Here is a 13,504-nt window from a genome sequence, read left to right on the forward strand (position 1 = left end):
TTTCTCTGGATACTCAGGTTTTCCCTGTCATCATTCATTCCAGCAACATTGTCCAATATTTCATTTGATTTGTCATTTATCAATCACTGCCCCAGAGGAGTGCTTCGGCAGCTGGCACAATTCCTATTGTCGCTGATCCATTTGTGACCCTGTTGAATGACTGGAAACAGGCTGTAGATTTTCGATGTACTTATTCTGATCATAAACGGATCATTTTTAATGTTTTCTGGGTTTGTTTTCAAGAGCCATCTTTTCCTTCGGAGAACGTTCTTAGATTACACTACACTCTCCTGGTATATAAATAAATTTAAACACATTTGAAATAAACGATAGGAATGAGATTGACCGTCAAATTGTTCACCTCTATAATGTCAATAATGCGCGTAAATGTCGTTCGTATCGCCAGAAATTCCGCACACTTGCCTATGCGCGACAATGGTGCTGGTCACAAAAAATAATAATAATAATATTAATAATAATGTTCTGGACCATCGTCAAATGTGCGGACCACGCTGGAAATGGGTCCTGGACGGGTAATGACTAAGAATGCTGTCCGGCCGCGGGTTCAGTACTGCCAAGGCACCCAAGACACCACCACGCCAGATCTCCTGAAGGATTTGTTCCATATTTAAAATGCTTATAGGAAAAGATGGCAAAGATTTAGGGACCCAACTGACCGGGTGGAATACCTGGACCTAGCCTGGGAAGTACGAAATAGATTGCTGGAAAGAAAGAATGAAAAATGGGAGGAAACTTGCCGTAATCTATTAGAAAACGAGTCGGATCACGAATTTTGGGCGGATTATATATCTAAAACAATAAGCATTCAATTATAAATTTCAGTATAATACTGTAGCGAAGCATGGGTATCTTGCTAGTTTAATATATTTCTGACTAGACCATTGTCTTACAGCAATAGGTCTGAAAAGTTGTTCAGACTGTAGTAGACATCCCTTTAAGCATTTATTTGTTTAGTTACTTTGTTAGTATCTTCCACCTTAGTGTTCAGTCAATTGCTTCTCAGACCCGTGTAGATTGTGTTAGTTCTTTCTTCATGTCCATTTGTATGGCATATTATCACTAACGTTATTTTCCATACAGCGCCATCAATTGCGTGTTCAGTCTTAATGTCACTTTTTCATTGCATAACCCGCTGAACAATATTATGAGTAAGTATTGGCAATCGTTGGGAGTATGGTATATAAACATTCTGCTGTTCTGGTTTGTTATGTGAATGATTTAAAGGTAAAAGGTATGGAACTCGGTGAGGCCTGAGCTAGTTGTAAATTCAGTATACAAAAATAATGGGATAGCAGTATCTAAAGGTAAGTTCATAGTGCCACTGTACCATGGCATCAGGAAATGCCCAGATCTTTATCAGGTGTGATCTGTTATCTTCAGAGTGTACAGTCTGTACCGGTCGTTGCAAGGAGACTTTTGTCTTTTCAAACCATGCATAATCAGGCCAGATGGATGGAACATTACATTGTCGAAGTTGGCAAACATTCCTTAACTGACAGTGTCATGCTTGTATTGGAAATACCTCATGGAAGATGTTGCCAATGAAGGTGAACAGCACAGTAGCCAAACATTGATGCTTAACAATAGCGATTAGCAGGGTCTAGCTAGAATCATCTGCGGTAACAGACAAGCAACACAGTCTCAGACTGCATCTACAATCAATGCAGAAGGTACAAGACACAACCAGGAGGTCAGTACAGGGTTCTTTAACCCTCTAGTGGTTGCGTTCGAAAATTAACGGAAGGAGTCATGTGGATTACAATCGTAGTAAAATTTTTAATGGCTATTTTAACTGATTTTTGTTTTCAAATGTTTTTTCGAATTGTGACAAGTACACGAAATATCAAATATTTTGTCACAGCACGGAAAACTTCATTTGAGATTTTTAAAGAAATTTGGAAACATTTCCTATACTGAATAAAAACTTGAAACATTTGATAACAGATAAACAATTAATTCCAGAAAAATGCTTATTAATATATTCAGTTTCCCAATCTTGTACCTGCAGTCACACCAATGCAGTGGAAGCATTCTAGTCTGAACCAGAGCCACAGTCTTTTTCAGCACTCTAACATTTCACACAAACCTTCATGTGCTCTGGATACACCCCAATTCATGCACTTATTGATGTGCTGCTGGGTGCTCATGTTCCTCCGTTGACTGCAAAGAAAACAAATGCCTCATGTCCTTCAGGAGGTTCCACTGGCATTAGTCTCTTCCTCAATGCAGAGTAGCAGCTTTCCATGTACTCTTATCACCTTTGGCACTGCTTTGAACATTAGAATAATCTTCATTTTTGGTTTCACAAGTGCCAAGGAGAGATCTTGTTCTCTTCTCAATTATTGTTTCTGGAATACACGTTCATTGTATTTATGGCAGCAGTGTTCCTAACAAAACCTCACTGCAATGCCAGATTTAATCATCCTGGTCTTTCAATAACCACCGATATGTCCTTCACTCATAATTGCTAAAGAATACTAATTTGACAGTTGCAGAACGCATACGCCACAAAACCACCAGTGTCTGCACAGTGACTCTCACAACTGCCACTTCACAAGTAGTTCCGTAAATAGTCGCGTGAACTAACTTTGTAATCAGTTAACTCATTGGTATGTATGTCATTGGCATGTTAGTAGTCAGTGATTTTGTACTTCACGGTGATTGTAGTGGGAGATGTTCTAGGAAAGGTACTGAACAGCATGTACCGAAAGCAAGTGTTATGTTTGCAGATTTGAAAAAATGCCTGGATTACAGTTGTAATCAAAGTGAGCACTGGAGGGTTAACATCAGTGGAATATGGGAGCACATGTTGTTCCAGAATGCCCTTATTAGCGAGGTATCTGCAGACAAATGCAGGTAGAATATTTCCTGGTTGAGATCAGAAGTATATGGATATTAGTGCAAAATTCCAAATAGAAGCTAAGGTTCAGGATATAGAAAGAGAATTGGTGGCATACAGTGTGTAAAGATGAGAAAAAGCAAACAACTTCACTGAATGTTAAAGTGAAGGCAGCTTGTAAACTTCAAAGGAAGGCATGTCAGAAATGGCTGTGAACAAGGACCGATGCAGACGGAACTGTACATTATTGACAGAAACGGAGCGAAACAAATAATTGTTGAATCCAAAGAAGTCCTGAGAAGATTTCTATAATTTGAAACAGGCCAAGTGGCAAGGAAACCTTTTTGAACAATAATAATCTTGTAAATTCTAAGGAATCTCTAGACAGGTGGAAGGAATAAATATATATATATATTTTTTTGAAAATTTTCTAAGAGTGAAAGGAAATCTGTCACAAACAACAGAGATTGTGGAGGGCAATGTCCGTGAAATTATGCTTGAATTGGAAACTAGTGTAAATAATTCTTCATAGATCGATAAGAATAGCATGAAATGTTAATAAGGTACCTTCTGATTGGATGAAATCGGTAATTGCACACCCCTGTAGGCAAAAGAACAGAAGCATTGCAACAACTGTAGTTACTTCATTGATCAGTATGCCAGGTAAGGTCTTAATTGGAATTTTGAAAGGGAGGGTGCGATCAGTGATTGAGAGTGATTTAGATGAAGAACAGTGATTTCAGACCACATTGGGGTCTATTAGGATCAGATTTTCAGTATATACCAGGTAATTGAAAAATGCTAAAAGAGGAATACAGTTAACGTTAAAATTGCATCGATCTAGATGGCAAATGATGCCACCAATGGGATTAAGGGTGGATTAATAAAAGCAATAAGACATTTATGTTTACAATTAGGTTGCAGTGAGAATTGATGGTAGAATGAGTTCTTCGTTCAGAGGTAATCTCAGGGGTTACGCAAGTCTGTAATCTTCCAGCTTTGTTGTTCAGTTGACAATAGTGTAAACTCCGAAAGGTATAGCGTGGCAGGGAGGGATTGTTAGGTGGAAATGTAGTAAGCAATTTGGCCTCTGCCAATGACTTGGCCTACTGGCAGGCCGTGCTGGAAGTCTGCAGTCTAATATCTTGGAACTTGAAAATATATCCAATGAATCTCGTATGAAAATTAGCCTATCTAAGTGATGTTAGGGAAGAAGCCTGAGTAGAGAATTTAATGTTAGACTGGGAATACGAAACATGAACAGGTTTCAGCATGTGTATTCTCCCAGGTTGGTATCATAGTGAGATAGATTGAATCCTGGCTCAGCTAAGATAATGCAGAGATTTTGCAGTTGTGATAAACAGTATTCTGTAAGATGATTTCATCCAGGAACAAACTTCTATCTTTACACTGGTCTGTTTTTTAGACCAACTTTGCTGTAAGGGAGTGAAAGCTGGGTGGACTCCAGATTTCTTATAAGATAAGAGGTAAGACATGAAAGAAGAGAGAATGATCACCGATACAGATGGGCAGAAATAGCAGCAGGAAGGTACTCTGTATGAGGAGGAGATAAAGGCTAAGTTAGGAATGAACTATATTGAACCTGTATGCATAAACTGGCTTGGATTATGGAGGCATGTGACCTAAGGTACGGTGTCTTACTGTATTACAGTATGTAATGTCTGATGGAAATTAGCAAATATGGTCATGTTACAGGCAATAAAGAAGTGACATTTTATACAAATAATGCGCACACACACACACACACACACACACACACACACACACACACACAGAGTGTCGAATACAGGTTTCTCGCCCTTCTTATCCATGGCTAGATGATGAAGGCAAGAGAATGATGGCCCACCGTGACTCGTTATTTCGACATTATAAACAAACCCTAGATGACAGACTTCGAATCTAACCGCATCTTAAGAAATTGCACAAAGCAGTTAATCAGAAATAAAAATGTATATACTTCCAAATTGTAGCTAACAACTTAAATTCTAATCGCACATGGGACCAACTTAGAGCCCTGGGAATAGGAAAGCATCAACAGAGACAGACAACTCTTGGCATTCCACTTGACGAACTCAACGATTACTTTAGTGGAATGAATATTAAACCTACCCAAATTAACTGCACAGACTCACTGCCCTCCCCTCCAGCCAATCCACCATTCACATTTCGCAGCGTCACAGAAAATCGGGTTAAAAGGCTTTGTACTCAATTAAATCAAAGGATACAGGTGTAGATGATATTCCCATTACTTTTATACATAACATTATGGGTGCTATCTTGCTTATACTGATGCACATACTGAACTACTGTTTACTAAACGGAATGTTCCCTACTGTCTGGGAAAACAGCCAATATTATATTGGTACCTAAGAGTTTAGACCCACAATCACCCTCTATCGTCCTATGTCCATACTCCCTGCACTTTCTAAAGACTTTGAACGTTTAGTATACGAGGAAGTTCTGGAATACCTAAATAAAAATGCTCTTTTGGACTCCTTGCAATCTGGATTTGAGAAGGGTCACAGTACGTACCGAGACAGCACTTTTGAAGGTTACTGAAGACATTAGAAATGCTATGGACAAGCTCACTATACTTATCATTCTTGACTTCAGTAATGCCTTTGACACTATAGTAATTCAGACCATGATAAAGAAAATGAAACTGCTATATTTCGACCTGGCTGCGCTTAAGGTTTTTAGTTCTTATTTGAGTAACAGTCAACAGCGTGTAACAGTAAATGACAAGGCCTCTAAATGGAAAATGAAACTTAGTGTTGCCTTACAGGGCAGTATTCTACGGCCCCTAATTTTATGTATTTATATCAATGACATGCCATTTGTGACGGGAAATAACACACATGACCTCTGTGCTGATTTTCAAATATATCGACACTGCAAGACAAGATATCAAGAGGGGCCTCCGACTCGGTGTATATGCACAACGAAACTCTCTTGTACTAAAACTGCAAAAAATCTCAGACAATTATAATTCGATCACGAAAATTACTGAGCTGCTCAGACAATGTCGCAATCACGCCTATCCTACTGAATGCTAACATTATTCCCTACAGTAAAACGGTTAAAAATCCCGGCATAATGATGAATGGCACAGTTGATTGGTCTGATCACGCGAAAGAAATACGTAAAAAGATTTTTGGAGTTCTTCACCCTCTTAAACGGCAGAGGGATGTATTTCCATTTGACGTACAGGCCAAAGTAATACTCATTCTCCCTATTCTTGATTATTGTGACTGTTTAGTTGACATGACGAGAGAAGAAACACTTCAACGAGCACTGAATTCCTGCCTGCGATTTATTAAAAATATCGGGTACAATGTTCATATCACCCCATACTACCAGGCTGTCTCATGGCTGATGACTGATAAACGTCGGCAGCTACACACTTTAACGATGATTACAGTGGTAGCTGAAAGTCAGCCAATGTAAATTTTTCTAAATTCATATCTTTATCACCATTTCACAATTTAAATACACGTTCTAGATTCATTCTTTCTATTCCACTACACTGCACAAATAAAATTAATAGATCATTTGTGGTGACTGTCGCCAGATTATAGAATTCCCTGCCAGTTCAAGTCAGAGAAACTTGCTTTTTGATCACAATTTCAGGTCTGCCGAGAATACCTGCTGAGAACAGCTGACTGAATGGTTGAAGTACGAATGTGTGCGTTCCTGAGGATTAGTCCTTTTTAAGAGTTTTTAATATTAATCAGTTCTAATATTAATTTAGTAATTTATTTAAATTTTCAATTCATTTATGTAGTTTTAACTATTTTAACTATCTTGGTATTTTATTTAAGATTCTGATTAGTATGTGGTTAAGTGTATGAGAGGGCCTGGAGCCCTGTACTGAAGGAATAAATAAATAAAAAAAAATATAAATAAATAAATAATGTAAAGCATATGGGTATAGATAGTTTGTTGGTAAACAAAAATACAAGTCACAACATATGCTATGTAAGGTTTACCTTGTTCTATTAGTTTCCCTCGCTGTTACGGCCACGCTGCTGTGAACTTGCATCCGGGAGATAGTGGATTTGAACCCCACTGTCGGCAGCCCTAAAGATGGTTTTCTGTGGTTCCTCATTTTTACACCAGGCAAATGCTGGGGCTGTACCTTAAGGCCACGGCTGCTTCCTTCCCTCTTCTAAGCCTTTCCTATCCCACCGTCACCATAAGACCTATCTGTGTCGGTGCGACGTAAAGTAAATTGTTAATTACTTTCCTCACAAGCCTGGGATACAGACTATATAAAGTTAGTTTTGTGACTCTAATATTCGTATGCATAATTTTTACTAATGTGCCAGAAACCAACACTGAGCTGTTGCCATTTCAACACCATGTTAAGGGCAACTGACCCAAGCCGGGATTTGAACGTGCAAACTCGCTCAGGACAGTGACTCAACAGAGCCACATGAAAAGGAGTAGTTTGTGATTATTTTTATAAATAGATGCAGTTAGTAGTTTTACAAAGGTTTTATGAGGAGCATTTATTAAGGCGTACAGTTTTCTTACTGTCCTAAATGCACGAGGCCGGACAGAAGGACTAGCTGGAAGCTAGAAAGCCTTGCAGGGGTGTTTTTTCCTTCTCTGTTCACTTTTCCAAACCAAACTCCATGGCATAACAGCCCCAAAGGGCCATCGCCTACCAAGCGATGGCTGTTCAGCCTGGAGGCCTGCAGATTACAAAATGTCGTGTGGTCGGCACAACAAATCCTCTCCGCCGGTATTCCTGGCTTTCTAGACCAGGGCTGCCATCTTACCGTCAGATAGCTCCTCAATTATAAACACGTGGGCTGAGTGTACCTCGAACCAGCCCTCGGATCCAGGTAAGTCTCTGACCTGGCCAGGAATCGAACCCGGGGCCTCTGGAAAGAGGCACTCACGCTACCCCTACAACGCAAGGCCGGCTGTTTACTTTGTCTCCTTATTTTAGAATTTGACTTACGGCATCCTGCGTTAGATTCCCGGCACTGACAGAGTTCAGAAAGGCATGGGATGGGGAGGATACAGCCTTGTTTTTGGGTGCAGTAGAGTTGGCCTTGAGTCTCCTGTAATCGAAATATCTACGAACTGGAAGGTAGTTGCCTTCACAGGATATAGTACCAAAGTGGTTCCTTTTTTTAAGACAAATTAAATGAAGATTCTACTTCCTCACAAACGAAGAACTACATCAATTTTACGAAAAGTTTCAATAATGCAGCAGATTTATGTTAAGAGTACAGACGCTATGATTGTACATGGTAACAGTCAAAACCAACAATATCTACTGAAGATCAATCACTGCATTCGGTAGGACCAGCTTTCTTTTCATATCCACCGGGCGTCTTGGCCATGCGGTTAGCGGCGCACAGCTGTGTGCTTGCATCCGGGACATAGTGGGTTCAAACCCCACTGTTGGCAGCCCTAAAGATGGTTTTCTGTGGTTCCTCATTTTTACACCAGGCAAATGCTGGGGCTGTACCTTAAGGCCACGGCCGCTTCTTCCCACTCTCAGCCCTTTCCTTTCTCATCGTCGCCATAAGACCTACGGTGTGATGTAAAGCAAATTCTAAATAAAAATTAAATTTTTCACAACCCCTTCCTAGGAAATGTTGTATCCACACTACTGGCCTGGACTACCCACTGAAATTATTTTGTGGGTACGCCACTGCATCCACTCGCCATTTAAGGTACAAGGTAAGTCCGAAGAATGGTTGGATACTCAAAATTCACCACCATAAATGATGCAGTTCTGGGTCAAAAGTATAAGGAAAGGTAAGGGATGGGATCTAGTGTTTTAAGTAGAATCCTTATCAATAGAATGTGACTTCCCATTTTGAAAACATTTCATGCATGGACTGCGATTCAAGCCTGGGCCGTCCTGATGAAAAGATAAAACCATTGGAATTGAGTTATCACACCCGCCAATTACAAAATAGTTACCCGCACTTTTGATGGTGCCATTTGAGGTTCCAATCAGTCCCTGGGCATTTGACAAAATATATAGGCCTACCTATCGAACTTAGGCACGCACCTGCGATTGTCTTGCTACTGTGAGAATAAAAAACCTTTTTCATAACTTACAGAGGATGCACAGTGTTGGCTTCTCTGACAAAACGGTCCCTCTTCAAAAGAAAGTTACTTATATGGCACAAAATGAGGAACTAATGTGCAGCTCACAATCCCAACGCTGCAACTTAAACACAGCACATCTCTTAACCACAGTACAACCCGAGGATCCCTAGGATATTGTTTCCTGCAACCGATATGCAAAAGCTGATACGATGTTGTAAGCTTCCAACTGTTTGTGGACGTGGCCCCAGTTATCTCGGTGGTCACGTTCTGGCCCCCTACTGAGTAATCCCTTGCTAATTGCCCCTTTCTTCATGTCTTGACATTTGTCAACACACGGTTACATTCCCAGTACTGAGGCCTCTACAGGGAAATATCCCCGCGCATCACAATCCTAAGTGGTTTCCTTTCACTCAAGCAGTACAAGTCTGGAGAATTATGTATGGCTCTATTGAGCCTTGGTAGTAGATTCTTTGTCGCTACGGTAACTTAACATTTCGGCGTAAGTTTTTAAGTTGTATGTAAAACAATGGCTGATCCTCGCTCTAGTTTCAGGAAATATTTGCCCCCCCCCCCCCTCGGTTACACCAGTGGAAACTATTGCATTAATCCGCCATTTACATGACATAGGAAACTCTTTCCTAAATGCTAAGTACATGAGTTAGACTTGTCCTAATGACTTTGTACAATGTGAGAGTTTTAATGAATCATTTAGAATGTTGAATAATTTTGAAAAGGTCAGCAGACCTAAATATTAGTCAAGTAATTACATCAAAACCCCAAACCTTATAAAATCATGGTGGCCAAGAACAAAATTGCATTACTGTTTAAAAATAACTTTCTTAAGATCGGAGGAAAGCATATACAGTTAAACCTGACTTATACCTATATCAAGGGGAAGAGAAAAAACTACTTGTAACTCAGAATTACTTAGAAATCAGACTTACACAATACATTACATATTTATTGAAAATTCAATGAAATAGACCTACATGTGTAGATCCTTGCAAAATAATAAATACATTAAGACAGAACATATTATTTTGAACTTGGTCCAGCCTTAAAGAAATCAAATAGTTTGGCTTGTTTCACTTTTCTTGCATTAAGAGTATAAACCTCCTTTTGCAAACTTAGTAATTAATTCAAAGCATTTTCACCACAACTTTTCGCGCTGATGTAACTGCTACACACATCAATTGCACTTAACACTTTACTCAGTTCAGGTGTTTCAAGATTCAAATCGCTATCTCCATCTCCATCACTGTCACTATCGCTTGTAGCTGGTCCATCACCACCGCGTTGTTGGCATACGTCAGCAATAATATCTTCATCAGGTTGTTCTCCACATACAGCCAGATTATCATCGAAATACACAAAAGTTTCAAATTCTACATCCTTCGGTAGCATTAGCTCATTGCCAGACAAAACTTCGTCCCCATAATCATCATTAGAGGCAGCCTCTTCTAGTAAGACACCAGCTTTGCGGAAACAGTTGCTGATTGTGGAGAATGACACCATGCCTTGTAGCAAATTAATGGAGAGAGGTTCATATCCTGCATCACTCAGTGTTACTAAATGCTGAACCAGCATTTTGATATAATGCAGTTTGTAATTTGCAATGATACCCAAATCAAGCGGTTGTAGGACAGTGGTAGAGTTAAAAGGAAAAAATTCCACTCGGACATTCTCCAGAACGATTTGAAGTCGATGTGCTACACATCGATCCATAAGAAGGTTCTTCTGTTTCTTTTTCATTTTAATATCCAGCTTTTTCAACCACTACTCCATTAGAAACGTAACATCCAAGAATTTCTGTTTTGTTTTCGCACCCTTATAACACCTCGGTTTCTTCGATTTTTCCTGTCACAAGTGGAGGTGGTTTGTCAGATCCATCTGCATTGGTGGCGAGAAGTACTGTTACACGAATTTTACTATTCTTCCCTCCATGGCAAGAGTGACCTTTTTCAGCTATTGTTTTATTAGGAAGGAGATTGTAGAATAGGCCGGTCTCATCACAATTGTAGTTTTTTTGGAGGGTGACAATCGCTTACCATACCCGGCAGAACCTCTTTCTTCCAGTGTTGCACCGTGACATCGTCCACAGCTTTTGAGTCGCCGCAAATTGTTCTCCCTGTGATTCCACGACGATCTTTATGTTTATCGAGTCTAACTTCTTGGTGTTGGGATTTCATTTTTATTTTGCGTAAGTGCAGTTTTCTTAAATTTGTCATAACCCTAGGACTAGCAGCTTGACAGTTCTAGAATTAGTAATCTATGGAGACTAATTCTGTAGCTTTAGGTTGTACCTTCTGTTAGTGGCTGGTGGCCTCATTATTTATACTTTTATAAATTGTCTGTGAAAGTCTTACCATGTATCTAACTTGTCTTTCTATTGTCCAGTAACATTTAAGAACTGTTAAGTCTTGCCACTGATTAATTTCAGCCCCAGAATCAAGAAGTGGTGGTAGACTTGCTATCCTGATTTTTCTCCTAGAGTTTGGGATTTGAATCCAGTCATGCCAGTAAAACTTAAATGGCATGTTAATTAAGCTTTAATAGTGTGTATACTCTGGAAATACAATTTTTTTTCTTTGAAGTACTGTATGTTGAATATTTTTCTTTCTTATTTGTAGGGTGCAAAGAAAGTGAAAGCCCAAGGAATTGGAGTCCATAAACCAGAGGAGATAATTGAATTTGGTCAAAATGACTTAAAAGTTCTTTCAGAGATGTTGGCTGATAAACCATTCTTCTTTGGAGATGAACCTACAACGGTAAGTGCATGTAACTTTGTTCGTAAATTCCCGATGTGTAGTTGTTATAAACTGTTTCTTTACCTGTTACCAAGCCCAACCGCAAAGGATTTCCACAGGGCAATTTGGGCGGTAGCACAGTTGGTTCAGGTCTCGTAAAACACTGCAGCCATAGGCACCGTTTAGTGTCAAGGTAGTTAGAGTAAGAGGTAGGGATCACGCGCAGGTCTCCCCGCCACGCTTGGCCGTCGATGACGTCAGCGTGCACCCTCAGCGCCTTTGCCTTCTGTATGAGGTAGGCTAATACACAGCTGTAAGCTGTTCTGTTTTAGCCACAAGTTAGAGATAAGAGAACTTCATTGATATTTTAACATCACCTAACAAAAGGCATTCCACTTCAATATTACGAGAGTAATAATAGGACATCAAATACAGTGTGAATCCAGCAGCGTATCTGAAGTATTTCGATCTGTATAAAAGGTCGTAACAATGCTAACACTGTGATCCCAGTGGAATGGCCATTCCGTATGTTCATGTTTTCAACACCCATGATAACAGTAACAAGGGGCTCTAATTGTTAGACTCGAACATTAAAGCTTGATGACTGCAAGAAATATGTCCATTGTTACAAGCAATATTGGGAAACTGTATACACTGTCAACAACACAAACAGCAAATGTTAGGAAACTGTCCACAAAACAAACAGTACAGTAAATGTTCTCCAAGTGCCAGGAACTGACAAATTCCACGTTAACATTATATAGGCCATATAAATTAATGAGCCTGTATACTAACATTCTTAGCACTGGTTTCATATACAACATAATAAATTGCCTTTCATAAAAAAATAATAGGCTTGTTATACACAAAGAATAATGGTGATATTTAAAAAAAAGAATATCAAACACACTTATCCATAGCATCAGTGGAATTTCTTTGCTTTTCTTCTTCCTTTATCGGGATTGTATTAACTGAAACTCGGTCTCCATTCGAATAAAAGAACTGCTTCTCACAAAGCAACTTGCAAGCTCATAAATTTCGGGGAATTTCTTCTTCAGGATATCCGTAAGGTTTGTGATGATGTTAGAACCATCTTTCAGTTCTTTCCCGAGCTCTGTAGCTGCAGTTGCTTAAGTGCGGCCAGTATCCAGTATTCGGGAGGTAGTGCGTTCGAACCCTACTGTCGGCAGCCCTGAAGATGGTTTTCCGTGGTTTCCCATTTTCACACGAAGAAAATGCTGGGGCTGTACCTTAATTAAGGCCACGGACGCTTCCTTCCCACTCCTAGCCCTTTCCTGTCCCATCGTTGCCTTAAGACCTGTATCGGTGAGACGTAAAGCAACGTGCAAGAAAAAAGGAACTCTTTTTGAAATCTGATTTCCACCACTTGTAGTTTGACCTGTTTTCTCTCCGTAATCGCTTTCTATATCGAGGTTCTTCTTCTTTACCCTAAAAGCTACAATATAGCCTGTGAAGTTTTCAAGCAGCTCATCACGATCCTTGGTTTCGCGACTGTCCTCAAGCTGTTTTACTAGCTCTTGAAGGGCTTAAACGAACCCTTGCTCATCCTCCGGTAAAGAATTGGATGTTGTGGGCTCAACGCTGGCCTTAGACTGGCACACGATATCAGAGTTTTGATCGAGTTCGTCAGTAGCATGTAACATTTTTGGGCGTAGTGTTTCATAATCTTCCGGAGAACAAATGGAATTTCTTATCGCCTCGGAAGCATTGAGGCTAAGAAGCAATGATCTCACCTTTTGAGTCACATCTGTCAGAAGAGGATGGTCATAAAGCCTTC

The 13,504-nt window shown here is 39.8% G+C and overlaps 1 protein-coding gene across 1 annotated transcript in view; it reads left to right on the forward strand.

The window, feature by feature from the left end:
• Window positions 1-13,504, forward strand: part of fax (failed axon connections) — a 301,195-nt gene that overhangs the window by 204,708 nt on the left and 82,983 nt on the right. The window contains exon 4 of the mRNA XM_067140266.2: window positions 11,590-11,727. Coding sequence (XP_066996367.1) covers window positions 11,590-11,727 — 138 coding nt within the window. The remainder of the gene's footprint in view (window positions 1-11,589; window positions 11,728-13,504) is intronic.

The sequence above is a fragment of the Anabrus simplex genome, chromosome 2 (assembly GCF_040414725.1).
Source record: "Anabrus simplex isolate iqAnaSimp1 chromosome 2, ASM4041472v1, whole genome shotgun sequence".
NCBI lineage: Eukaryota > Metazoa > Arthropoda > Insecta > Orthoptera > Tettigoniidae > Anabrus > Anabrus simplex.